Here is a 27,987-nt window from a genome sequence, read left to right as displayed (position 1 = left end):
GAAGGAAATGGCAAACCACTCCCATATCCTCACCAAGAAACCCCAAATGTGGTCACCAAGAGCCAGACATGACTGCACAACCCTGGCAGTATGGTACAGTGGACAAAGGGCTGGCCTTGGAGTTAGCAAAGACTTGGGCTTAAGTCAATTAACCTCTCAATGCAGCCAAGTGTTTCTAAGACTCCAAATCATAGATAAATTACCTGTCTATCTCAGTTCAGGGAGTTTTAATAAAAGGAATTCGTTTCCAGAGTGGGGAGTTACTTACATCTGTTAAATCACAGTTCCAAACCAACCAAACAAAAACCCACCATTTTTCTTGGGTTTCTAAAACTGCATGAAGTTTGGGAGAGAGGTTTCCTTTTCTTGATTAGGTTCATTCTGCTTAAAAGATCAAAGTCAATTTTATACTTTAAAAAAAAAACAACTTCTTGGAGCTGCTGTTGATGATTGGCTACCAAACAGGTTAAAGATTTGTGGTTGGTAAACTGCTATATCTTAAAACTGAGAGAACAGCCAATGTAACATGGACTTCAGGAGGTAAATCTCTATATCACGCGATAAGCACAGAGTACTTTCCCTGAATTAATTAATAACCTCAGTCACCTAGAAAATCCACTTAAACAATGCACTTCATTCTTCAGCCAGGCTAGTTAGTTAATAAGACAATATGGTACTTGGAAAGAGCCCCACCTCAGGAACCATAGAACCTACTCATTACCTGGGGTTAAGAGAAGTTAAGAGACTTGCCCAGGGTCATGCAACCAGTCTATGTCAGAGGAAAGACTTTGAAATCAGTCAGTCCCTCCTGATTCCGAGGCCAATCCTTTATCCACCACACCATCCTGCCTCCATCTACAAAGATATTGAGAGAGAATCTGTTGTATCCCTAATTAATATTACCCATGGAGAGGCAGCATGACATCATGGAAAGAACATTGGCTCTTCACTTCACTAAATTACCTCAACTCTCCAGACTCTTGTTTCCTTGTCTACAAAATGAGAAGGTTGAAGAAGATGGCCTCAAGGTCCTTTTTAACTGGAAAATTGGGACCTTCTGGCCTTGAGGTATTGGAATGATATTACAGTTAGGTGAATTAGATGAAATAACTCTCTTGAGATTATTAAAAACAATGGAATGAAGAGAAGTCTCTAGAGGCATACAACAGGGTTCTTGGTCTTAAGACAAATTCTGTTCCACATTTTTATAAACTTCAGTTTATGAAAACACAGCAAGCCTGACAAATCTTCATAACACAAAACTGAAGAGGGTAACTAATAACAAAATCAGCATATGAAAAGATCCTGACTGGTTGGAAGCATAGGCCAAGTTTTAAAAGATTAATTTAATTAAGATAAATGTAAAATCCTATATGTCAGTTCTGGGTTTTTGTTTTTGTTTTAATGCATGGATATATAATGGGGGAACTAAGGTCTTAATAGCAATCCTTGCGAAAAAAAATTTTGGATTCATGGTTAACTTCAAGCAGTGTAATTTAGCTGTCCCCCGGAAGTCAAGGTAATTCATTTTAGGCTGCATTAATAAATGCATACTGTCCAAATCAAGGGATAATTGTTACTCTGTATGCTCTGGTCACTGCTAGAATCTTACATTCTGTTCTGGACACTCCATGAAGGCAGGCCTCTTTTTTGTATCCCCAACACTTAGCACAGTGCCTGACATACTAGGGGCTTAATAAATGTTGAATGATTGATCAATTTTAAGAGAAGAATAGTGTCCACAAGTGGGTCACCAAGACCAATGGTTCCATAGGAAAGGGAGGCTTGAGGTTAACACTTTGGTTTCCCTCCCAGGTCTCTTCCCACAAAGGAATACAGTGCAAAATATCAGCAGTGCAGTTTACCCCCATTCTGAGAACCTCCAAACCCAGTGCATGACAGAGTAGTTCAGAGATGTTGAAATGTACCAGGAGAAAAACCCCAATATGGCTCTAATTTCTAGAAATATGCACAACGGTCCCTGAAAATAATACGCATTTTCCAAATATATTTTATTCTGCTTGGTAAATAACTTTCTTTTTCTACTTTAGTGACTGACCTCTCAAACTTTTAGTTCTGTCCTTCCTGCTCTTAATAAAGGTAGCCATGATCCCATTTAGGTTTATAGTCTTGTTCTGCATTATGACAATCTGTAAGGGGGAAAAATTGCAATAAGACATTTTTGCATATAGAAATTCCACACTAAATCAATTCAGATGAACTTTTGAGATTCTTATAATGCCAAGGATGTAAGCAAAACCCAAGAAGTAACTGCAATGACTATTGGCTTCGGTGAATGAAGCCAACTGTTTAGATCGTGTGATTACATGTAAGTGAACGGAGTAAATTTCCTGCAGTCATTAAAGCCACTGGAGTTTATAAGAAATATTTACATATAGGAAAAGAGGCAGTAAAGCTGTGCTATAAAGAACTCCAATAACCTAGCCTCTATTCCAAAGCTAAAAGAAACAAAGAATCTGTTACATATTAAATTCTATTTTTAAAATGATGTTTCTATAAAACACATGGGGAATAAATAGAAATGATCAACTACCAGGCTGATCAAAGAAATCTGAAACTGAAAGCAAAATCTTAAAGATAATTTTCATAACTAGAATATAAGCCTACTATTCATAAAGTTTTTATAGGCAAGGCAAGATAGGTGATGTAATCAACAGTAGGGTCATGTCAGCTATATTTACACAGCTGCAACATATTCAAGATGGAGAGGTAAAATATTTTGTAATAAAGTACAAAGTGTAAAAGGCAAAGTAGAAACTGAATAAAGCACCTGCTTAGTAACAGAAAAGGCTAAATGAAACATTTTTACAGTCATATGTGATATGTATCAATAGGGCCCAGTCACTTCAATGGGGGGAAACCAGGAAGCCCAGTTACTAAGTGATTAACCAATAACAAAAATTATGGTTATTTTGCTGAATGTTTCTCTCTTCCATGGTTTACATCGGCCTCTTATATTCATTAAATTCAAATTATCATGCTAACACGGTTTTCAATCTAAATGCTACATGGCACAGAAGGGCATTTATATTCGTATAACTAAAGAGGCTTCTAATTTATAGAGCAGTAAGTAGAAAACGTTGAGAAATTCAAAGAGAAATAAGAAACTGATTATTTAATTTTTAGGAAGAACAACTTTTGTTGAATTTAATATACATTTGAGAAGCAAGCTCTACATAGGGGAGAATCACATCATGTACAATCCTTTATGGATATGTTCACTTTTTTAGTCTTTCTTAAATTCAAAAGGAAAAGAAAAACAATTTTTAAAGGGACAAACTGTCACTTAAATAGGATGTAGGTTGTGGTAAAAGAAATCTTCCCAATAGCCCCAACTTGCTATAAAAGTATCCAAGCACTAAGTGACCTTCCTCAAATTTCAGATTTCCCTCAGTGACCCTCTTAAAATGGAGTACTCAGAAATAGGCATAATACTCCATATATGGTCTACACGTGCCAAGTACAAAGGGGACTATTTCCTTTCTTGCCTTTGGTGTATATGGGGTCTTTCTTTTTAAGAATTTCGTCAAGTACGTGCCTAACAAAAGAATATATGAGTCAAAGGACAGGGACATTTTAACCACTTTTTTCACGTAATTCCAAAGTTGGCTAGAACAGTCAGACCGATGTGCAGCTTCACCAACAACGCACCCGTGTGACCATATTTCCATAACTCATCCAAAATTTATAATTCTGGGTTGCTGGGTTCCCCCCCCCACAAACGCCAATTTGATGGTTGCCAGTTGAAAGCCTGGGGTTGTTTTGATATCCATTTCTCTATTAGTTACCTGGAACATTCTTTGTTAATAGTCTGTATCTCTTTTCAGAACTGCTTGTTCATATCTTTTTACCATTTCCCTACTGGCAAATGGCTTTTAGGTACATTGATTTTTGTTTATATAAAAGCTTTTCAATTTTACATTATCACATTTTCTATTTTATGTTTTATAATAGCTTTTACCCCTTGGGGTTAAGAATTTATTCCTTATAGTCACTGATGTGAAAGGTACTTAATCTCTTTTCTTTTTTTAAATTATTCACTATTTAGTATTTAGGTCATCTATCCATAGCAGGTACAGAATTGACATTAGTTATACTCTGATATCTCTTCTGGATGACACAACATCATAGGTCCAATGGATAAACTTAGAAAAGCTAAGCTACCTGGAATCATCTGGAAAAGGGTCATTTTGGATCAGCTCACAGCTCACTCCTTTAAGCTAGGTTTTTTTTTTAATAAAAATAAACTAGTTGGATGGAGATACCTATAAAATGCATTACACACTTCTTAAATTTCTTAAGATACACAGTGGTATTGTTAACTCTGTGATCTTCATAAACATAGATCACAGAATTTAGACCTACAAGGGACAGACATCAAAAGTACAACCCCCTCATTTTACAGATGAGGAAACTGAGGTCCAGAAAAAACATAAATAACTTGTCAAAGTCACACTAGTAGTAAATGGAAGAACCAGGATTTGGAGCTTTGGCTTCTGACACTAAGTCCAGCATTCTCTCCACTGTTACATCAAGGACTGTTTTATGGTCTATCTACCTGATGCCTTTGGAAACGTTGAGGAATAGAGGGCTATTTTCCTTTATGTTAAATGACCTAAGAATATTGAGTTTTTTGAGGGTTTTTTTTTTTAGGTCTCTTTTTTGGTAAATTTTCCATGTCTTCTTTTTCTGACCATTGTCAATTATCACTTGTTATCACTGAGTACACGTGTAGCAAGCTCGTTCGTGTTTCTAATTTGTTTGTGTTTAGCCAACTACTCTTGTTCGACTCTTCCTGACCTATTTGGGGTCTTCTTGGCAAAGATACTGGAGTGGTTGGCCATTTCCTTCTCCAAATCATTTTACAGATGAGGAACTGAGGCACACAGAATTAAGTGACTTGCCCAGGGTCACAAAGCTGGTAAGTGATTGAGGCTGTCTTTCAACTTAGGTCCTCCTGACTCCAGGGCTACTCTATTTACTATACCACGTATCTACTTGTTTCTAATTTACTGCTTCTAAATCTGACATGACCTGAAGCCCCACATAAGCTGAGCTGGTTAGGACAGTGCAGAAAATAAATGTGTACAGTCTCTGAGGAAGGAAGGCCTGGGAGCCTTAAGATCACAGATTTAGAGACCCTAAAGGTCATCTCATCTAACCCTCTCAATTATACCAGTGAGTATCCTGAGGGTCAAAGAGGTTAAGTGATTTGCCCCGAAGTCACACAAACATAAGTGGCTGAGTCAGGATCAAAACCCAGTTCCCTCAATCATGGATCTTTCTTCTGTATTATGCTAAGCTAACCTAACCTTTCAAGGGCCTCTTTAGCTTGCATCCTGATTCTCAACAAAATCCCAGGTAGGCAAAACTGCTGAACCAAACCGAATTTTTATATGAAGAAGTGATATATAATTAAAAAATAAATGCCTGTTTCAGAGTGAGGTGAGATCCCACACCAAAGTATCAACATGTGGAAGTCCATACCCACTGACATGTCAACTTATAGAGTCTCCAATGATGGTGAAAAGAGGAGCCACAACACCCATTTTTTTTTTAGCATTTTTTTTTAAAGAAAGTTGGAGTTAAGTGACTTGCCCAGGGTCACACAGCTAATAAGTGTCAATTGTTTGGTCTGAGGTCAGATTTGAACTCACATCCTCCTGACTCCAGGGCCAGTGCTCTATCCACTGTGTCACCTAGCTGCCCCCCCATAACACCCAAAACTCTCTTGTTTCCAAGAGAAATTCTTCTTCTCTTCATTCAGCATAATGCTCAGAAATAGAATAAAGCTTTTTTAAGGAACTGTCAAGCAAGAATAAGCTGCTTACTTTACGAACAAGTTAATCAAGTGAAAGCAATAAATCCTCTTTGCCAGAGAGAGGTAACAGGTCAAGGAAAGTCACAGTTAATCTTTCATTCTAAATAACAGGTGCATTGCAAAGAAATGGCCAGCTAGCCACTAGTCACATGGGTCAATGAACCCAATGGCTTTTATAAACGTGCTCTTTCATGACTCAGATATTAGGAGAATCACTAACTTTGCTGCATCTTGGTCAAATGATCTTTCCCTGAGGTGAATTAGAAGACACACCTGTCTGTCAGCCACCACCCTGGAAAGACAGGGTTAAAAAGCAAAACAAAACAAAACAAAACAAAACAAACCTGCCTGCTGAATTAATGACATCTGCAGACAAGTGGAAACTGGATATTCTTTCATTAGCAGGGAGAGTTCAGAATGACTGGGGGGGGGGGGGGGAAGGCAGAAGGGAAAGATTGCACCTTGCTGGAGAATTCCACCAATCTCTCGGCCTCTTTTTCCCTGTCCTGACCATAAATGTAACAAGCTTTCCTTTTTAATAGAAAAGGATAGCTGCAACAATTCACAGCTTCACTAATAATACTTTACTGTGCCTGGCTTTCCACAACCTTTCCAAAATTGACTGTTCCTGTCTTTTGTCTGCTTTTTCAGTTCACTGGGTATGAACTGAAAACTCAGAGTAACACATATGGGTATCAATATTCATATGCAAGAACAAGGACACATGTCAAAATCAAATAAAAACGACTTTTGGGTCATCGGCCATTTGGGATTTTGTAAACGTCTGCTACTCTCCTTGTATGCTAACCAATTGAGAGCTAACAGCTACTTCTCAGTTACTTCCCAGTTTTACTTTACTTTTCCCTCTGTCTTACATCCTGATTTGGTAGCTAGGGATTGGACCTGTGACCTTCTTGGTAGAGGAAAACCCTAGATGAGAAAAAAGCCCTTTACCAATTCAGAACTGTACCCGCTCTAAAACATAATAGTCTTACAGAGCTTCCTAGAACACCGAGATGTGAAGCAACTTGCCCAGGGTCACATGGCCAGTATGAATGAGAGAGAAAAAATAAATAATCATGAGAAAGGTCATAAAACATCCATTAAGATACACTTAGAGACCAGATACTACTCTTGCCCTTTGAACAAAAAAACACAGTCTGAATTTTGACCATAAAATATATTGCTCTTGAGTCCCTAAAATCTGTACCACTATTTCTAATTTTGCATGAACACATCCTCTCATTTGAAGCTCATCTTCCCTATGGTTTCATGCTAGAGGTACTGAATGAAATTATTTTCATTGTGAAAATTCCACATAAACCCGTAGACTATACTCTATTGGCTAGACTTGACAGCATGAAAACCTAATCCACATTCTCACTGTGGGAATATATTCCCACTTTAGCTCTTAAAATACCTATACCTCCTCTCATGTTGGGAATATGGCATAGTCCAAAATGTACTGGACTTGGATCACGTGACACCTACTATATATCTAACACTGTCCTGATCCCTCCATAGCTGTTAATGTGTTTTCTCTCCTGAAATTGAACTTGCTACCTTTTTTAATCTGTTGTATCCTCTATTAAAATATAAACTCTTTGAATACAGGGGCATTTGATTTTTTTTTAATTCACTAACACAGTGTGCCACCTTGAACACCATAGGCACATGTTTGTTGAATCTATGAAATGAACTAATGAATTGATATCTACTGTTAGAAGGAGCCATTGCAAATAGCACATTTCAATTATCATCAACGTTGTTTCTCTTCCCTAAGGTTTAGTTAACTTATAAATTAATTCATACAGATTAACAAATATTTTGGAACACGTATGTACATTTTACTGAGTGCTATATGGTACATAACAAAATCTAATGGATATCTCAAAGGTTTATTTGGAACTCAGAACACATTTCCCTAGAGAAATACTCAAATATATAAATGAATCTATGATGAAATCCATTCAGAAGTTTCCTCCAATGATGCAGCCCAAAAACTTATCCATGTCTGCCTATTCTATGCCATTCTTGTCTACATCATTCTGAAAAATCAGTACAGAGGGGTTCCACCCAAGATTCTGGAGGCCTTCCTCACTTGTACCAAGGTAGCACTATCTGCTATGTATTGCTCTCACCACAGCCCATGTTCTCTTCCTGTTGTACCGTTCTTTGATGAGAGCCTTTACTCCTCTTTCTCTTTAAGGGTTCTTCATTGGGTGCAGCATGTTCATACCCATCTTGTACCTTTCCTTTGCCTCAGGACGATATTTGGCTTTGGATCTTTAGAGGAGACAGTGGTGTTCCAGTTCTCACAATCATATAATACTAGTGAAAAGTTTCTACTGAAAACCTGGGCCTTTGGTTTTATGGGAAGGTCAGGATCAGTAGAAGTGCTTTAGTTTTCTCCGATACTCCTTTTCAACTCTGGGCCCCTAGCCAATTGGCCATCTGTCCCAGATACATATACTTACTGTGCAAGTCCTACTGGGTGCAAGTAGAAATCTTGTCAATAGATATTCTTCTTCCGTTTAGTCCATCTTATATTGATAGATAGTCCAAACACCTCTGAGGGACTACATATCTTCCAGGAAGCTCTGTAATATCTTGGGACTTGATGCAATCAACACAATGTCATCAACAAACAGAAGCATCTGGACAATCCACAAAGGTTTCCTCCTTGACCTGGACTGTGTTAGATCTCCTCTACCACAGCAGGAATGCTTTTGGCAAACATACATTACCCTGTTTTAGGCCTCACCTAAAATTAGGAGAGTCACTGAACGGGGTTTAATTTTGCTAATACATCTTCTGTTTCTGACATATAACTGGAGATGCTTTGTTGTAATAGAGTCTGTAAGGCAATGTTTTATCTATCAAAACAAATGCTTTTTTTGTAATCAATACAAAGTAATCTTATGGGACCTTCAATCAATTGTGAGATGTGCTACAGTGTTATGTATCATTTTTGAAAGAAAGCCTGCTTATTCCCTACTACTACCCTCATCCAGGGTGCATTTAATTCATATATAAATGATCTCCATAAAGATTTCATATAGACGAAGAGTGAGTATATAGGATGGGAGTTAATGATGTTCTTTTTATTACTTTTTCCATATTAATAAGGTTCAAGGTTTTTTTACATTCCTTTGGTATCTTCTCTTCCCTCAGATTTCCTGATCTATCAGTCCTTCAATGCCTTTGTAATTGTATTTGTCTCCAGGATGGAGCTCCACTCTATGTAAATTGATCCAGTCTGGCTGCTTATTCTGTTTTTGCTTTTGTTTTTTCCCTTTGGTACCCTTTCTCTCTCCTCTATAAACCCCTCAGGGATTGTGATGCTAGGGTCTAAGTGTGATGGTTCCACTGTCCTTGAAGAATAAAACAGTTTGTTTAAATTATTTTTTTGCAAATCTTTTCCATTTTAATTCTGTTTGCAGTACTCATTTTCATACTTGAATGCCTTTAAAAATGACTCTGCAAAGCCAAGTATCTTGCCAAACTTTTTTTAAATTGGTTTTACCCTCCACTGCTTTTCTCCGCTTTATGAGATGATACTGCTAACAATCATCCATCAACCTTCTTAAGAGTTTACAGAGAAGTTTATGTTCTAACCCAGTATTGCCTTTGGCTGACATCTCTCTCCATTTGGTAAGTAAGGGAAATGTTTGCTGACAAAGGCACTTTCTGGGTGCTTCTGGTTTGCTTGTTGTAGCAACTAATTTGCTTTAGCTTTACTTCTGGATGAAATTATTACAATCAATGTCAAATTTTTTTGTATATTTTCCACTTTTAATTTTTCAATAGTTTATTTAAGTAATTCAGAGTAAGTCATTTCAATTGCACCATATCTTTTCTCATTACTGTTCTTTTCTTCTTATTTAATATAAATTCTGATCTAAGACAAGTTGAACGTCTAACTGCACAGACAGCCAAGTCAAAGATAACTCCCAAATCAATAACTAGTTTTTTATGTCTGTTAAAAGGTAGTCAATTTCATTATCTGTCATATTATTTGGATCAAATGAGATAATGTGTAGATAGTACAGTACAAATCTAAAAGCACGATATAAGTGTTAGCTATAATAAAACAATAATAAAATAATTATTGGTGGTGGTACTAATAGCTGTTATCATCAAACTAGTCATTATTATAACCATTTCTAATACATGCCAATTCTTTTTTTTTTTTTTAAGAAAATGTTCATCACATAAAAGTGTCTTAAATGGTGTTTAGGTTCCCAGGCTAGCCATTAAAAGACTATTTAATCCATGATACAGGAAACACTGAATTGAGAGCCAGGAGACAAGTGCTTAGTCCCAGCTCAGCAACTCACTAGACAAGTGACTTTAAATATTTATGTTTAACAAATATTCAACAAATATTCATCAAGTACCTATTTTCCATGTGAAGAGCATTATGGGAGAACATATATATATATATATATATATAAAGTTTATATTAAGATCTAGTCCCTTCCCTCACAGAATGTATAGTCTAATGGAAGGATAATACATTCATAAATAGCTAAACAAGACATGATAAGAGACGTATGAAGTGCTTTGTGGATGCCAAGAGAGAAAAGACAATTACCAACAAAAGCTATCAAGGAAAGCTTCTTGGAGGAGGTAATAACATTTAAGATAAGGATGCACCGGTTTGTATGCAACAGTCAAAGAAGGCAGGAAGGGGGCATACCAGGCATAGGGGAACAGCATAAACAAAAATATAAAAATAACAATGGCAATTAAATAAACAGCGTAGAAGGACAGGAAGTGGTCTAGTTGGATTGTGGCAGAGTATGTGAATAAGGAGTCATATAAGCTGAACCTGGAAAGGAGGGTGGCACTAGCTTATGAATCACCGTGAATGTCAACTAAAGGAATATGTACCTTGATAAGCAATGAGGAATCACTGAAGGGTTTTGAACAAGAGTGTGCCAAGGTCAAATCTATATGAAAGGAAGGTAAATCTTATAACTCGCTAAAAGATAGTTTAATGAGGGGATCAAGTATAGGTAGGAAGTCTGTTAGGAGTCAGTTATTACACTAGGCCCTTAGCCTCAAGCGCCTCAATTTCTTCATCTGAAAAAAAAAAAAAATGGAGGGTTTGGCTTTGATGATCTTTAAGGTCACTTCCAGGCATAAAATACTGTCGTTTGATGAAATTTCATCAGTGGGGATTTCGATAGTAGGAGGTGAGTTGGAGGGTGTAAGGAATGACGACAGTGGTTTGTACATAGAGATATCATATATTATAAGGCAAGAGTTTGCAATCTGGAGATGCTTCTCCAGGCTCTCTGCCCACAACAAACTTACCATTTAGATTTTAAAACGGATTCTTGCTATATTTTCTGTACTTCTGTTCTAAGCCAACAGTTGACCAAAATATATGGCAAGATTCAGATTTATTCATAAGAACATCTCCTCTTTACGGTATTTTATTAGACCAAAGGCAACACTTTAATTGTGTTATTAGTACTTAAAACAGTCATTTTAATTTTGAGAAGAAACACTATTAACTGGTTTTTTTTTTCTGGTTTTTGTTTTTGTGTTTTTTTTGGGGGGGGGGGTTTGCGGTTACAAGTAGAGACAGAACACTGCCAGGACTGTTATAGCCATTTCCCATGGCCCACTTTTCTCTAAGTCTTACCTTGGTGATTTAAGGCGACTCGGGTAGGTTGTTCTTGGAATCCAGGTTCCACTAGCTTGCTCTGACCGTGAGTAGAAGTCTGATCTACCTTGTCCTAAAAAAGCAGAAAAGCCTAATTAAAACATGAATTTCATATTCTCCAGGAACTATAAGTTCTTACGCATTGTGTGAAATCTCCAACATATGGATCTATGGTCTCATAATGTTACAACTTCAATCCTATCTATATAGGGACTCATTGTCCCTATATCCCTTAAGTCCATCACATTTACCTAATGTTCCGGGGACCTGGCTCTCATTCTCCTGAAATCTTCTTATAAACAACAAAAAGACTGTGGGCTACTCATCAGTCATCTTCATAATACTCTAACTGATAGGAAACTAACTATAAAATGACATTAGGCATAGAACAGTTATTTTAGAGCTAGAAGAGAGCTTAATCCAACCTCCTTATTATATAGATGAAGAAACTTAGGGCCAGAGAGCTCAGACGATGTGCCCAAAGTCACACAGGTAATAATCATCAAAGGCAGAGTTGAACCCAGGTCCTCAAACTCCAAGAAGACCCCGTTGGTAGAAGTGAGGTGCTCGATTTCTCAGGAGTGCTAGAATAAATATGAACTAATGTTTCTGGTACAAATGATTTTTCTTGAATGGACATTTTAAAAGAATTACTACCAGTGTTTGAATCCAACAGGCAAAGAAGGCAGGAATGGGCCTGTTGGGCATAGGGAACAGCATAAAGAAAAGCATATAATCAACAATGGCGATGAAGCAAACAATGTACTAAAACATTAGCTATTCAGAAGCTGCTCTGGTCTGCCTGCCTATTGTCTTGCATTCTAATTTCTACATTCTAATTTCATACAGCACAAGAGTCTTCTATAATGACTATAGATATTTTAGAGTAAGTCCTGATTCCACCTAGGGCAGATGTCTAGTGAAAGTAGTCTTAAAGAGTTTCTTCGACAAAATACTTCAGTTCAGAAATTTAATATACAAAATCTTATAATCAATCCTTCAATCAATCAATATTTATTAAGTGTCTACTATATGCTAGGCAATATGCGAAGTGCTAGAGATACAAAGAGGGGTAAAAGACAGTCTTTGCCCTCAAGGAGCTTAGAATCTAATGGAGGAGAAAACAAGCAAACAAATATAGGCAAACAAGCTACATATAGGATAAATAGGAAATAATTAACTGGGGGAAGGCACTAGAATTAAGAGGGGCTAGGGAAGGCTTCTTGGAGAAAGTGGGATTTTAGTTGGGACTTTAAGGAAACCAGGGAGGTCTGTGGTCTGAGCAGAGAGGGGAGAGTGCTCCAGGCATGGGGGGACAGTCAAACAAAATATCCAGAGTGAGGAGATGGAAGACTAAAGAGGCCGGTGTCACTGGATCAAAGGGTATGTTTTGGGAAGTAAGGTAGAAGTCTAGAAGGGAGGAAGGGGCTGAAATATGAAGGGCTTTGAAGGTCAAACAGAGCATTTTGTATTTGATCCCAGATGTCATAGGGAGTCACTAGAGTTTATTGGATATGGGAGGGACATGGCTGGACCTGTGCTTTAGTGGTTGAATGGAGGATGGACTGGAGTGGGGAGAGACTTGAGGCAGGCAGACCCACCAGCACGTTATTACAATAGTCCAGGTGGGAGGTGATGAGGGCCTGCACCACAGTGGTGACAGTGTCAGAAGAGAGAAGGAAGCATATTCAGTAGATGTTGAAAAGTTGAAAGGCAACAGATTGGATATAAGAAATAGGATATATGGGGAACAGAATTGGCTATGAGCCAGAGTGAGGAGTAGGGGATGATACCTAGGTTTCTAGCCTGAGGGACAGGGAGGATGGTGTTGCAGGTATACAGAAGGTAGGAGGAGGGGAAGGTTTAGGAAGAAAGATAATGAATGAGTTCTGTTTTAGATATATTGAGTTTAAGATGTCTACTAGACATGCAGTTCAAGTTGTCTGAAAGCCAGACTGGAGGTCAGCAGAGAGGCTGAGGCAAGACAGGTAGATTTGAGAACCATCAGCATATAGAGGATAATTAAATCCATGTTAGCTGATGAAATCACCAAGTGAAGTAGAACAAAGGAAGCAGAGAAGAAGAGGGCTCAGGATAGAGCCCTGTGGGAGATTGACGGCTGGAGGGAATGATCTGGATGAGATTCCAGCAAAGAAGAGAGAGCAGGGGTGGTCAGCTAGGTAGGAGGAGAACCAAGCAATAGTGGTGTCCCAAAAACGTAAAGAGAAGAGAGTGTCACGGAAGAGAGGGTGATCAACAGTGTCACTGACTGCACAGAGAATGAGGATCGAGAAAAGACCATGGATTGGGCAATAAACTCTGGTAACTCTGGAGAGAGCTGTTTTGATGCAGCCAGACTCTAAGGGGTTAAGAAGAGAATAAGAGGAGAGAAAGTAGAATCACCTACCATAGACAGTCTTTTCTAGGAGTTTAGCCACAAAGGGCAAAAGAGATTTAGGACAATAGTTAACAGGGATATTAGTAAGGGTTTTTTCAAGATAAGGGAGACAAAAGGGAATGAGAGCCAGCAGCCAGGGGAGAGATTGAAAATAAGTGATAAGAGTGTGAATGATCGAGGGGACAATCTTTTGAAGAAGACAGGATGAAATGGGATCACTTGAGTAGGTGAATAGGTTAGCCTTGGTAAAGCATAAAGCAATCTCATCCTGTGAGATAGGGTTCATGAAGGAGAAATGGCTGCAAAAGGCATATGAGTGATAAGAAATGGGGAAGAGGAGAAAAGAAGGAGCTGATGGGATAGACTCAGTTTTTTTTCTGTAAAATATGAGATGAGTTTCTCAGAGAGTGAGGGGATGGGGAGCCATTAGAGGTTTAAGAAGAGAGGAAAATGTTTACAAGAGCTATTGTGGAGAGTGGGATAGTGAGTTGATAAGGGAGGTCTAGTAAGATTGCCTAGCAGCAGCGAGGGCCCACTTGAGATTGTGTGACATCAGTTTGTAGCGGAACCAGTCAGAACAGTTGCAGGATTTTCTCCATCTTCATTCAGTAGCACATGTTTGAATGGTAAGAGGGATCCAAGGTTGAGACTTGGTCAGATACAATTGGTGAAATGATGAAAAAGAGGACGATGTAGAGTTGAATTGGCTGACCAATATATGAATAAATACAAGGCCTCACAGATAACTCTGGATGAGGATCAAAACTGGAGGCAAAATGTCCTTATTTTAAGGGGGTTTAAAATTTTTTTAAATTATTATTGAGATATGTACTGATCAAAAATTTTAAAAGAGTAATAATACTAATATCTAGTATTTATATAGAGCTTAAAGATTTAAAGAGTGCTTTACATGTTATATCCTTTGATCCACACAACAACTCAGCAAAAAGTAGGTGTTATGATCATTTGTATTTTGTAGATGAGGAAACTGAGGCATAGAGAGCTTATTAAGTGACTTGTCCAAGGTCACACAGCTAGTGTCTGTGACCACTTAACTGCAAAGCAGCAGAACATGAAGAATGGAGATACACCAGACAGAAGCTGGAACCACCAGAACAGAAGTCGCAAAACTAGGGCCCAGTCCTGGTTCTGCTATTTACTAGTTGAGTGGCCTTAAGTAAATTCCTTGACTTCTCTCAGTGGAAGACTATCATATCAGATGGGAAACATAATACTTGCAACACACACACACACCACACTGGGTGGTTAGGAGGGTTGTTGGGAGGTTCGCACGGGCAAGATGCTATGTAATCCTGCAAAAACTTTACTGATTTTTGTTTCAATCATTTTTTCCCCCTGGGGTGAGGAAGAAAAAAATAAACGTTTGACCAGGGAGAGGGAGTGTGTAGGGAGAACGTTGTGGGGAGAAATGTGCTAAGGAGAGAATGCATTCCAGACAAGAAGGAAAGCTTGGGCAAAGGTGCGGAGATGGGAGATGGAAAGTGACATGTGAGGAAGCCCGTTTGGTTGGATTAAAGAGGATGTAAAAGGGAGTAACTTACAACAAAGCTATAAAAACAAGTTGGATCTCAGCTCTGAAGGACTTTAAATTTGAAACAGAGGAGTCTGTATTAATTAGAGGTATCAAGAGTTCCAAGATCCTGGTCCACAATCCTATGTGAAATAATCCACTTACCTATAAAGCCCTTCTGAGGTTACTGTGTTCCAATCCAATCCAGAAGATGTCTTAGAATAAATAAGAATTCATGTGAAAGTAGGAAAAGTAGCTCCTGGACTTGCCTAATGTTTCTTCTGACCTCTAGGCCTGTCTCATGCCCAGAATAGATATATCTAGACAACTAATATCTTTCCATACACACCCAAAAGGACGTTCCTTATCTAGAGTTCACTTATCTGGAGAATTTAACTATCAAGAACACAGTAAAAACCAGGAAGGTAAGCAAAAAAGGCCTCTGAACAACCAAAGCAAGTGTCATAAAGTCCAAGCACTAAAATTCATGCATTTACCTCATAGGGAGTTCTCATAACATCACTTACTCAGAGCCTATTTATTCTTAATTTACACAAAATTCTAATAAATTTAATTAACTTATTTCCCAGCTCACAGTGACTCAGAAGTAGTTGGAGATGCTAGAGAAGAAGGAAAATACTGACAGCAGCAGGAATTAATGTGTAATTTGTTAAAAATTAGAATTGGGCAAATGGAAGCTAATGACTCTATGAGAGAGCAAGAATCGGTCAAACAAAAACAAAAGAATAAAAAAATAGATGCAAATGTAAAATACTTCATTGGTAAAACAACTGACCTGGAAAACTGATCCAGGAGAGACCATTTAAAAATTATTGGTCTAACTGAAAATCACTATGAAAAAAGAGCCTGGATGGTATTTTTCAGGAAATCATCAAGGAAAACTGCCCTGAGGTCCTAGAACCAGAGAGTAAAATAGCCATAGAAAGAATCCACTGATCACCTCCTGAAAGAGATCCCAAATTGAAAACACCAAGGAATATAGTAGCCAAATTCCAAAATTACCAGGTCAAAGAGAAAATACAGCAAGCAGACAGAAAGAAACAATTTAAATATCATGGAACCACAGTCAGGATTATGCAGGACTTTGCAGCTTCTACATCAAAAGACTGTAGGGTGTGGAATATGATATTCTGTAAGGCAAAGGAGCTTGGATTACAACCAAGTATCAACTACCCAGCAAAAATGTGCACGATCTTTCAGAGGAGGAGATAAATATTCAATGAAATAGGAGACTTCCAAACTTTCCTGATAAAAAGACCAGAGCTCAACAGAAAATTTGATCTTCAAATACAAGAATCAAGAGGTAAACAGGAGAGAAAGAAACAACATGTTATTAATAAGGTCAAACTGTTTACATCCCTACAAGGGAAGATTATACTTGCAGCTAGGTGGCTCAGTGGATAGAGCACCGGCCCTGAAGTCTGGAGGACCTGAGTTCAAGACCAACCTCAGACAAAACACTTGACACTTACTAGCTGTGTGACCCTGGGCAAGTCACCCCAATTGCCTAAAAAATTTTTTTAAAAACCTACTCATGTGGGTTAAATGGATTCAAGCAAGTGGATTAATCTGATCTAACTAAGAAAATGTACTGAGAGAAAAGGAAAGGAGGAGTCAGACAAGGGTAAATTTCATTACCAGAAAAGGCACAAAAACCTATTAGAGCAGAGAGAAAGAAGGGAGGGAGATGAGCATTGTTTGAACCTTACTCTCATCATATTTGGCTCAAGAAGGGAATAACATAATCAGTTAGGTACTAATATTGATAGCCTGTAACCCTTCTCAGCAATACAAGGATCTAAGACATCTCCAAAGGCCTCATGATGGAAAATGCTACCCACATCCAAAAAAAGAACTATGGAGTTTGAATGCGGATTGAAGCATACTATTTGCTATTTTTTTTCTTCTGTTTTATTTTGTTTCCTCTTTCTGGTGGTTCCTCCTATTGGTTCTAATTCTTACTTACAACATCACTAATATGAAAATAGGTTTAATAGAAATGTATATGTATAGCCTATATCAGATTGCACACAGTCTTAAGGAGGGAGGTGAGGAGGGAGGGGGAGAAAAATGTAAAACTCAAAGATTTATGATTGTTGATAAATCAAAATAAATTAATTTTAAAAAAGATTTACTGTAACAAAAAAAGAATTAATGTATAATAGAATAATTAAAAAACTAAAGCAAATATCACAATACCATAATTACAGCTACTTTAAGATGTGCGAAGAGACCCACTACACTCCTACCCTGGTGAGGTGGTATGGGGCCTTACATTTTCCCTGCTGCTTTGCCCTCTAGATCCTAACAGCCTCCCAGTCTGTCCTTCTACTTGCTTCCCATGAAGCTGAACTCTCCCTTTTGTGTTATCTCTCCTAATAATAACACTAACACCCTGAGAGCAGGGTCTGGCTCATTTTTCTACTTGTACTCCCAAGAGTTTAGCACAGTGTTCAGCAAACAGTAAGCACTTAATGCATTTCCATTCCACACAATTCTATTTGAGTAACACAGCTACCTAGTGAGGTAGGTGCTATCATTATCCCCATTTACTGAGGAGGAAACTAAGACCAGGAAATTTCAATGACTTGCCCAGTGTCCCATAAACAGCAAATAATGGAGGCAAGATTTGAACTCATGCCATCCTAAATCCAGGTCAAGTATCCTTTCCACTAAGCTATATGACCCTTCCTCTTAAGAGGCTACAAATTAAGGAGATCACCTACGGTGCATTAGCTTCAATGACACATGTCATAAAAAGATGAAATATTAACCTAGCTAGATCAAGCTAGGACCAAATTAGCTCCACTCTGACCCCCTCCTACCTGACCCAGATTATAATTCATATTTTTTCAGAAACTTTTACTTCCCTCAAGATGTTCAAGCCCACACTAATTCATGAAGATTCTACCAACCTTCCCTGAGGGACTGTCAAAGGCCAAGAGGTTGATATGAAAAATTATTCTGGAATTCTATGTAAGAGGTATGATGAATTCCAAATTTGTCCATAAACACAATTTTTTTTTTCTAAGACCACACCTATGATTTCATCAGTAAGGGAAACACATTCCAGAGATGCAGGTCAGCAAGTTCTCAGTTGCTGATTAACTTTTAGAACATCTTAGAGCAATGCTGGGAGCCCTGAGAGATTAAGGGCCTTGCCCACCATCCCACCGCTAAGACGTGTCCACAGATGGGGGACCTGAATCTAGGTTTCCCCTGAAGGAATATGGCTAAACCATTTCTTCCTACTGATCTGTATTGTCTTTCAACTATCAAGTCCAAAAGGGCTGTTCTAAAAGGCTTTTGATCAACTGCCATGAGCTGTGGTCCAGAAGTATCATCTTGAAAAATCAGGAAAGGGGAATCATATTGTTTTGTTTTGTTTTGAAAGTGGAATTGATGTAACATAAAGGCATGTCTTTCAAAGCAGTATGGAACCAGAAGGAGAAAAAAGTGGCTCCTGTGTCACTGAAAAGATTCCTCACAATGCCTGGAAAGTTAAGTACAATTATTTATATAAGATCTTGGTTCCAAGACAAATGATGGCCCCTCGCCAGGTGCCAAAGAATCAAAAACTGGACACTGGGGCAAGGTTAAAAGTTGAGTTATTGTTATAACTTGGGATCCTTTTAAAGGGATGGTCTTTGTTTGGCTCTCAACGAAGGCAGGACAGAATCATCTTTGGTTTCAAATCCATTTTTAGGAAGAAAATAAAAAAACGGGGCTTCTCCTGCCTGTTGGACTTCTGAAGTGTCTTCTTTCTATATAAGACTGGGTAGCAGATTTCATCCAAAACTAAATAAAGCATTCAGTTCTTTCAAGAGGAAAGGAGATAGCAGAACCCTGTCAGCTCCTGAGTTAGCTTCCAAGAGAAGTATGATAGAACAAGACAAGCATTCCATTTGGAGTTAAAAGGACCCAGCCTGATGTCTTGGATCTTTCACTTCCTAACCTCTCTGGGTCTCAATTTATTCATGTACAAAATGAGGAGTCCGGCCATTGACAACATCATCATCACTGACTACATTATCATCGTCATCACCATCTTCATCATCCTAGACAACATTTATAAAGTGTCTACTAGGTGCCTGGCACTGTGCTAAGCCCTTCACAAAAATTATCCCTTTTGATCCTCCCAACAACTCTAGGAAGTAGTTGTCACTATTATCCCCAAATACAGATGAGGAAGGTGAGGGGCAGCCACAGGTTAAGTGACTTGTCCAGGGTCACACAATTAGTAAGTGTCTGAGGCTGGATTTGAACTCAGGTCTTCCTGACTCCAGGCCCAGCACTCTATCCATCCACTTTGCCACCTAGCTGCCCCAAATCATCATAGTTTTAAGGTTAGCAAATTCTTCAGCTGTTATCTCTTTTTATCCTCACAACAAGCCTGGAAAGTCGGTACCATCACTACTCCCAATTTACAGATGAGGAACTGAAGCAGCCAAGTATCAGGTTGGATTTGAACTCTGATCTTCCTAATGCCAGATGCAGTGTTCTATCCACTTCCAGCTCCAAATCTAGAATCCTAGGACCCTCACAGAATAACTTTATCATTTCATTTGCCATGATCTAACTCCAGGCATGACACAATAAACAGAAAGAACTTTAGAATCATCTGTAAAAGGTGGGAGGTTGAACTAAATGTCTTCTAGGGTCCCTTCCACCTCTAAATGTTTAAGGCACTTGGAGAACTTCTAGACACATTCTTCATTTTACAGATGAAGAAGCCAACTGTCTTGCCTCAAGTCACTCAAACAGTAAATAGCAAAGCTCAGATCGGACCCAGGTCCTCTGTTTCAAATCCAGTATCCATCCCCCTTGTGTGGCCTCAAGGCCTTAACCTCTCTGGGTCTCAGTTTCCATAACATATAAAATGAAGGAGCTGAATTGATGATGACTTCTATGGTGCTTAGGAGAAATTATGCCTAGAGACCAACTCTGTTCACGTACCTCCCTTGCTCAGAAATCTTCAGTAGCTCCCTAATGCCCCGAGGATAAAAACACCAACTTTTCTACTCAGTGTTTAAAGCCCTGCACAATCTGGTTCTAGCTTACTTCTCCAGACTCATCTGATACTACTCCCTTTCATACACTCTATATTCAAGCCAAACAGGCTTCCTAGCTATTTCTGAAACTCAGCATCCTTTCTCCCACCCTGTGCCTTTGCAGACAAGCTAGCATCCCACACACTTCCAATGACTTCTCCCTCCTCAGCCTATTAAGAGTAAGATCACATGAACCACTCCCCACCACACCCCTAAGTAAAGCCTTTCCTAATCCCTCCAAGGGGTTAGGTTTTGCTTCCTCATCTACTTTGCTTTATTTACTTAAGGTTACCTATGATATTCCTCAGTGAAGAAGTTTCTTGCAGGGAGGTGTAATCACAACCTGGTATGGTGTACCATATATAGTAGGCACTGAACAAATGCTTAACTCAGTGGTTTGGTTATTCTATATTTTTAAGCAGTGATTATATTTTTTTATTTTTTTCTGAGCACATTTTGCACCTACAGTAGAAAACCAAATGATGATTGAGTGTATTTACCAAAGTTAAATAACTCAGTTTGTTAAATAAAGAGATAAACCCTTTCTAGCTCAAAAAGTAATCCCTATTGGATTATTTTTTGCATTTTATATATGTATATGTATATATATATATAGAAAACAATAATTATTATTAACTAAAACAAAATTATTCATGGTGGATTTTAAAAAATTAAATAACAAATCCACAGTAAGTATAGCCTTTGAATGTCAGGTGAACTTCTCATTATAAATATTTTCTACATTTTTAAAAAATGGAATAAATTTTTAAAATACTTATCAGGTAAACATAAAAGACAAAGTATTTTTGTGCAAAGAACTAATTTTCACTTTTTCTTCTTTTTTCCTAGACAAGAAAAAAAAGGTTAAAGTTGTCTGCTTTTTCAATCGCACAAAGTTTTGGGCTTCCCCCCCATTTTAAAGTCAATCAGTAAAGCTAAAAATAATCTCTCCTGTTCTGAATTTCTCATGACTTGCTCCTGTCCTTTTCTTAAACTTTTATCAGAGCCAAACTTGTACAGGTATACCCTGCCAAACATCACAAGTGCTTCTGCAAAAACCTGATACTAAGCAAAAAAAAGTTACAGGGAGCATTTACTTCCATGGTACAATGTTACAAGTGAGCAAACAATAGTAAATCAAGGTTTCAAAACTTTATAATGGGATTTGGTAATAATGTACAATTGATGCCAATGTAAAATGACTTCATCCGAGATAAGCTCATGTTGGCTATGTCTATATCCTGGCTATCTGTGCATTTACCCAAATTGCCTTTCTTGCCCATAAAACTATCAAAATAGAAAATGTGTTATTTGTCCTTCCTGTATTCTGAGTGCTTAGGATTGTGTCATATAATACATACAAGGCTCCTGATAAATACTTAAAGAAGAAAATGTACAAAATATAAGAAGCTTCTATTACTGCTTTAATGGTTTCTGCTAATGAAATTGTTTAAAAATGATCCCCACTGTTGAATGAAATCACTTTCCTTTAAGTGTCAACAGACAAGATGTATCCTTTGAATTGTACTTGGTTAGCCCTGAATCACACAGTACACTGGGTATTTTGAGGGCAAAACTGTTGAATGGTCATGTCACACTGTTCTTTCAGAGTTATGAAATGACCTGACCTGGGTTGGTACCACTTCTGAAAATTCTGGTAAGAATTGTGGTAGGTCATCAAAGTTAAAGCAATATTTTTTAAACTTCGCCCAAAGAGTTACATGAACATGTTGTCTCAAAAAACATATACACTACATTTACCCAACAGGAAGATAATTTTTTTCTGCCTAATTAATTTGAAAAATGAGAGCCTTAAATTTGTGCCCGAATGACATCTAGTGGCAAAAGAAGGTAATTCCAAGTTATAAATCTTAGAGGAGGGAGGAAGAGAAAGAGGCAGGAAAGGAAAGAGGGAGATGGAAGAGCATTCGGCAGCAGCATGGAATCTCAAACTATCAATGTCCTCCCTAAAACGTAATGATCAGAACTAAGCACAACGGACCAGGTATGTTCTGACCAGAGCTGAATACAGGACTAGCATCTCCCTTAGCTGATAGCTTCTCTGGATGCAACCTACGTCAACGTGGCTCTTATGGCTTGCCCTATCACACTGTTGATTCGTTTGGAGTTTGCAGTCCACTGAAACCTTCGCCAGATGAACTCCCCATTAACCAGACTTCACACTTCCCTCATGATAAATACTTATTGATTCATATCTTGCACTTGTAAAGCTGATTTCCTGAATGCAAGTATAAGAATTTGGCATTTATCCCCATTAAATTTCATCTTATTAGATTTGGCCCAACATTCCAGTCTGTTAAGATCATTATGGAGTTAGACTGTGTAATAAATATCTATTCCTTCTGGCTTTGTGTCATCGGCAGATTGGAAAAGTAGACCTGCTATGCCATAATCAAGGGAGAAATGGGTGTTAATAAAAAATGCTAAACTACAGCACAGGACCAAACATGGATGCCTGGGGCACTGAATCAATGAACCTTCCTTCAAGCTGATTCAGAGCCAGTAGAATTAGGTTGCTCACGTAGGTCCATCTACCTAAATCTACTATGTCATCAAGCTTACAGCTTTCCACCTTCTCTACAAGAGAAACATGAGAGGATTTACCCAGATTTCATTAAAGTACCTGACAAACTCTACCTACAGGGTGCTCCTGATCTAGAAGTCCTGGAAGAGAAGAGGAAAAGGAAAAGGATGAGGAGGAGGAGAAGGAGAACAGAGGAAAGGAGAGAAGAGGAGAGGAACAGGAGAGGGGAGGGGAGAGTAGAGTGAGGGAAATGAGGTTTGTCATGAACTTCTAGGGGATAGAGAGTATGTGAAAACTTTCCACTGCCTTCTTTTGCTCATTCACTAAGTCCATCGTTGTCTTGCAAGTCAAAGAATTCTATTAGGATTGGGGACTGTTTTGAACAATCACCAAATCATCTAAGTGAGCTATGTATGATCTTGATCACAGGATCATAGATCACAGCTGGCCTTTAGGGTTCATTTAAGTCCACCCCCTCATTTTACAGATAAGGAAATTGAGGTTGAATGACTTGCCCAAGGTCACATAGTCAGGATTCAAAACCAAGTCCTGAGTCCATAACCAATGTCCCTTTTACTACACTTTGCTTTAATTACTACACCTCTCTTGAATTTTCCTAGAGGTTACTAATAACACTTTCATCTTTGTAATCCAAGCACCTAGAACACAGGAAGCACTTACTAAATGTTTGTTGAATCTGGGAGACTGAAATAGCAGCTTACGAGATCAAATGAAATGATCTTTGTAGAGTGCTTAGCACGCAGTAGGTGCTTAATAAATGCTTGTTTCCTTCCTTCTTATTCTTCTTTCATAGAGATTAGTATAGAAAAAAGACTCTGACAAAAATAAAAGAAGCTAGGTAGGATGAATTTTTTTTTAACCCTGCTAGGTTCATGCAACTATGCTCTAACTTGTTTTATGGAAAACAAAGATGCCAATTATTAAACTTCTTCATCAATAGATTAGGATAGTGTCAGACAAGTTAAAGTTCAATTGAGGTTAACTCAAATAATATTTATTAAAAACCTACTATGTACAGAGCACTGTTTACACAATGGGGGGGTATAATTAGTTTAGATATGAAATGATCTTTGCCCTTATGAAACTTATATTTCAGAAAGATATTCATAGATAGAGGGTTTAAGAAATGCTTTATTTCAACTTCCATTAATGGAACTCCTTGGTCTCCTAAAAGATGCAAAAGAGAGGATAAAAGTGAAGATGACAAAAAACAATAAATGAAAGAGGCAAGAGGAAGGAAAAAAGCATTTATTAAGCACCTACTACATGCCAGGCACTGTGATAAATACTTTAAAAATATTATCTCATTTTTATCCTCACAACTGGGAAATAGGTGCTACTCTGATCTTCATTATACAGTTGAGGACACTGAGGCAGACAGAGATTGAACCATTTGCGCAGAGTCACACAGCTATTAAGTCTCGGAGGCCAGATTTGAATTCAGGTTTTCCTGACTCTGGGTCCAATGCTAATGCTTAATAATGATATAATTTGATATCAGATCTAGAATTAACTGGCTGCTTAAATTTAGAACAAAAAGGAAATGGCAAAAAAGCAAGAGAAAAACTCAAGGAAAGCTGGATGACTAATTGCTGAATGTGTTGTAGGGAACTAGACCTTTCCTAGTTCCGAAGCTGGTTCTCTATCTGCAAGAAAAATAATACTGGTTCTTACTCATCTCACAGTACAGTCATATCAAGTCTATATAACTGTATTGTAACAGAAAAACTCAAAGTTTTTGCAGAAACAAAACAAATGCAGTTATGACTAGATGAGAAACTGTCAGATAGAGGAATATCTTTGCAGCAAGTTTCTTTGAGAAAGATCTCATACACAAGACACATAAGGAATTGATTCAAATTTATAAGAAGAAGAGCCATTCCCCAGAGAGTTTTCAAAAGAAGTCCAAACTATCAACGAACATACGGAATAATGCCCCCAAATCACTAATTGATTAGAAAAAGTAAAATTAAAGAAACTCACACTCATCAGATTGGCAACAATGATATAAAAAGAAAAGAACGATTGATGGGGGGGCTACAGGAAAAGAAGCATGCTAATAGGATCCTGGTAGAGCTGTGAATTTACATAGGTATTCTAAAGAGCAATTTGGAACTATGTCCAAAAAGTTACTATACTTTCTGACCCAGGTATATCATTACTCTTAGGCCTAAACCCCAAAGAGGTCAAAGAAAAAGGAAAAGGATCCATAAGGGCAAAACTATCTGTAGCACCAGTTTGTGTAGTAGCAAAGAACTGGAAATTATAAGGGGAAAGGTACCTATCTACTGGCAAATAGCTGAACAAATTATGGCATGTGAATGTAATGGAATATTATTGTTTCATAGGAATCCTTATGATAGCTAGCATTTATATAGCACTTACTATGTGCCAGCAGGCAGTGTACCAAGTGCTTTATAATTATTATCTCCTCTGATCCTCACAACCACCCTGGGAGGTAGATGCTATTATTAGCCTCATTTTACTGATAGGGAAACTAAGGCAAGTAGAGGTTAAGTGGTTTGCCCAGGGTTACACAGCTAGTAAGTTTCTGAGGCCATATTTGAATTCAGGTCTTCTTGACTTCAGGCTCAGTCAAATAACAAAGGGGATGGTTTCAGAAAAACAGGGAAGACCTACATGAACTGATGCAGAGTATAGTGAACAGAACCAGGAGAACAATTTGTACAATAACAAGGAAAAACAACTTCGAAAGACTTAACACTGATCAATACCATAACCAATTATGATTCCAGAGTACTAGATGTTGATGAATATGTTACCCAGTTCCTGACAGAGAATGAATAGACTCAAGGGGCAACATAAGACATATATTTTCAGACACAGCCAATGTGGGAATTTGTTTTATTTTATTACACAGGTTACAAGGGCTTTATTTTTATTGCACCACGCTGCTGATTACAGCATAGTAATATTTCATTATGTTTGTGGATTTCTATTTTTTTTCCTTAGGCAATTGGGGTTGAGTGACTTGCCCAGTGTCACACAGCTAGTAAGTGTCAGGTGTTTGTTCTGAGGCCAGATTTGAACTCAAGTCCTCCTGACTCCAGGGCCAGTGCTCTATCCACTTTGCCACCTAACTACCCCCTCCATTACGTTTGTGTACCACAAATTGTTCTGTTGTACGTATTTTTAAATAGTAATTTTATTTTTTACTGAGAGTCTGTATGGACCAGTGGATAGAGAATTGACTTCAAAGCCAGAAGACCTGTTTCATGTCCCACCTTTGTTTTGTTTTGTTTTTTTAAGGATTTTATTTATTTTTTATTTTTTATGATAATTTTTATTTATTTTTTTGTTTTCAACATTTACTTCCACAAGATTTTGAGTTCCAAATTTTCACCCTTCTCCCCTCCCCCCACCCCAAGACGGCATGCATTCTGAATACCCCTTCCCCTAGTCTTCCTTCCCTTCTATCTCTCCCCCCATTCTCTTATCCCCTTCCCCTTCAATTTTCCTGTAGGGCAGGATGGATTTCTGTACCCCATTTCCTGTATTTCTAATTTCCCAGTTGCATATGAAAACATTCTTTTAAACATGTGTTTTTAAAACTTTGGGTTCCAAATTTTCTCCCTTCCTCCCTCCCCACCAACCATTATCGATAAGGCAAGCAACTAAATATAGGTTATATATGTGCAGTTATGCAAAACACTTCCATAGTAGACATGCTGTGAAAAACTATCTCTATTTCGTTTAATCCTATCCCACCCACCCCCATTTATTCTATTCTTTCTTTTGACTCTGACCCTCCTCAGAAGTACTTGCTTCTGATTGCCCCCTTTCCCAATCTGCCCTCCTCTCTATCATCACCCTACTCTCTTGTCCCCCCCCCATTTTCCTGTAGGGTAAGACAGAGTTCCCTACCCAATTGAGTGTGTATGTTATTCCCTCCTTAAGTCAAATTCTATGAGAATAAGATTCATTCATGCCCTCTCATCTTCCCCCATTTCCCCTCTACTGTAAGAGTCTTTTCTTTTCTGTGGTTTTTTTTTTTTTTTGGTGAGATAATTTACCCCGTTCTACCTCTCCCTTTCTCCTCCTCCTAGTATAATCCTCCCTCACCCCTTAATTTTATTCTCCAGATATGACCCCTTCATCTTCAACTCACCCTGTGCCCTCTATCTATCTATCTATCTATCTATCTATATATTACATATAATTTTTTCCCTCCAACTACCCTAATACTGACAAAGGTCTCATGAGTTACAAATATCATCTTTCCATGCAGCAATGTAAACAGTTCAACATTAATAAGTCTCTTATGATTTTCTCTTTCCTGTTTACCTCTTCATGTTCCACTTGAGTCTTGTAGTTGAAAATCAAATTTTCAATCCAGCTCTGGTCTTTTCATCAAAAATGCCTGAAAGTTCTCTATTTCACTGAATGACCATTTTTTCCCCTGAAGAATTATACTCAGTTTTGCTGGGTATGTGATTCTTGGTTGTAATCCTATCTCCTTTGCCCTCTGGAATATTATATTCCGTGCCCTGCGGTCCCTTAATGTAGAAGTAGCTAAATCTTGTGTTATCCTGATTATGTTTCCACAATACTTGAATTGTTTCTTTCTGGCTGCTTGTAATATTTTCTCCTTGACCTGGCAACTCTAGAATTTGGCTACAATATTCCTAGGAGTTTTCCTTTGGGGATCTCTTTCACATGGTGATCGGTGGATTCTTTCAATTTCTATTTTGCCCTCTGGTTCTAAAATATCAGGGCAGTTTTCCTGGATAATTTCTTGAAAGATGATGTCTAGGCTCTTTTTTTGATCATGGCTTTCAGATAGTCCAATAATTTTTAAATTCTCTCTCCTGGATCTATTTTCCAGGTCAGTTGTTTTTCCAACAAGATATTTCACATTATTTTCTAATTTTTCATGCTTT

General features: G+C 38.0%; 1 protein-coding gene across 1 annotated transcript in view; it reads right to left on the bottom strand.

Moving 5' to 3' along the window:
• GRB10 (growth factor receptor bound protein 10) overlaps nucleotides 1-27,987 on the bottom strand; it is a 294,569-nt gene that overhangs the window by 154,820 nt on the left and 111,762 nt on the right. Inside the window, exon 4 of the mRNA XM_027837264.1 lies at nucleotides 11,499-11,592. Coding sequence (XP_027693065.1) covers nucleotides 11,499-11,592 — 94 coding nt within the window. The remainder of the gene's footprint in view (nucleotides 1-11,498; nucleotides 11,593-27,987) is intronic.

The sequence above is a fragment of the Vombatus ursinus genome, unplaced genomic scaffold (genome assembly GCF_900497805.2).
Source record: "Vombatus ursinus unplaced genomic scaffold, bare-nosed wombat genome assembly UNPS02014820.1, whole genome shotgun sequence".
NCBI classification, from domain to species: domain Eukaryota; kingdom Metazoa; phylum Chordata; class Mammalia; order Diprotodontia; family Vombatidae; genus Vombatus; species Vombatus ursinus.
Note: the sequence above shows the minus strand (reverse complement) of the source record. Positions and strands in the feature narration are given on the sequence as shown.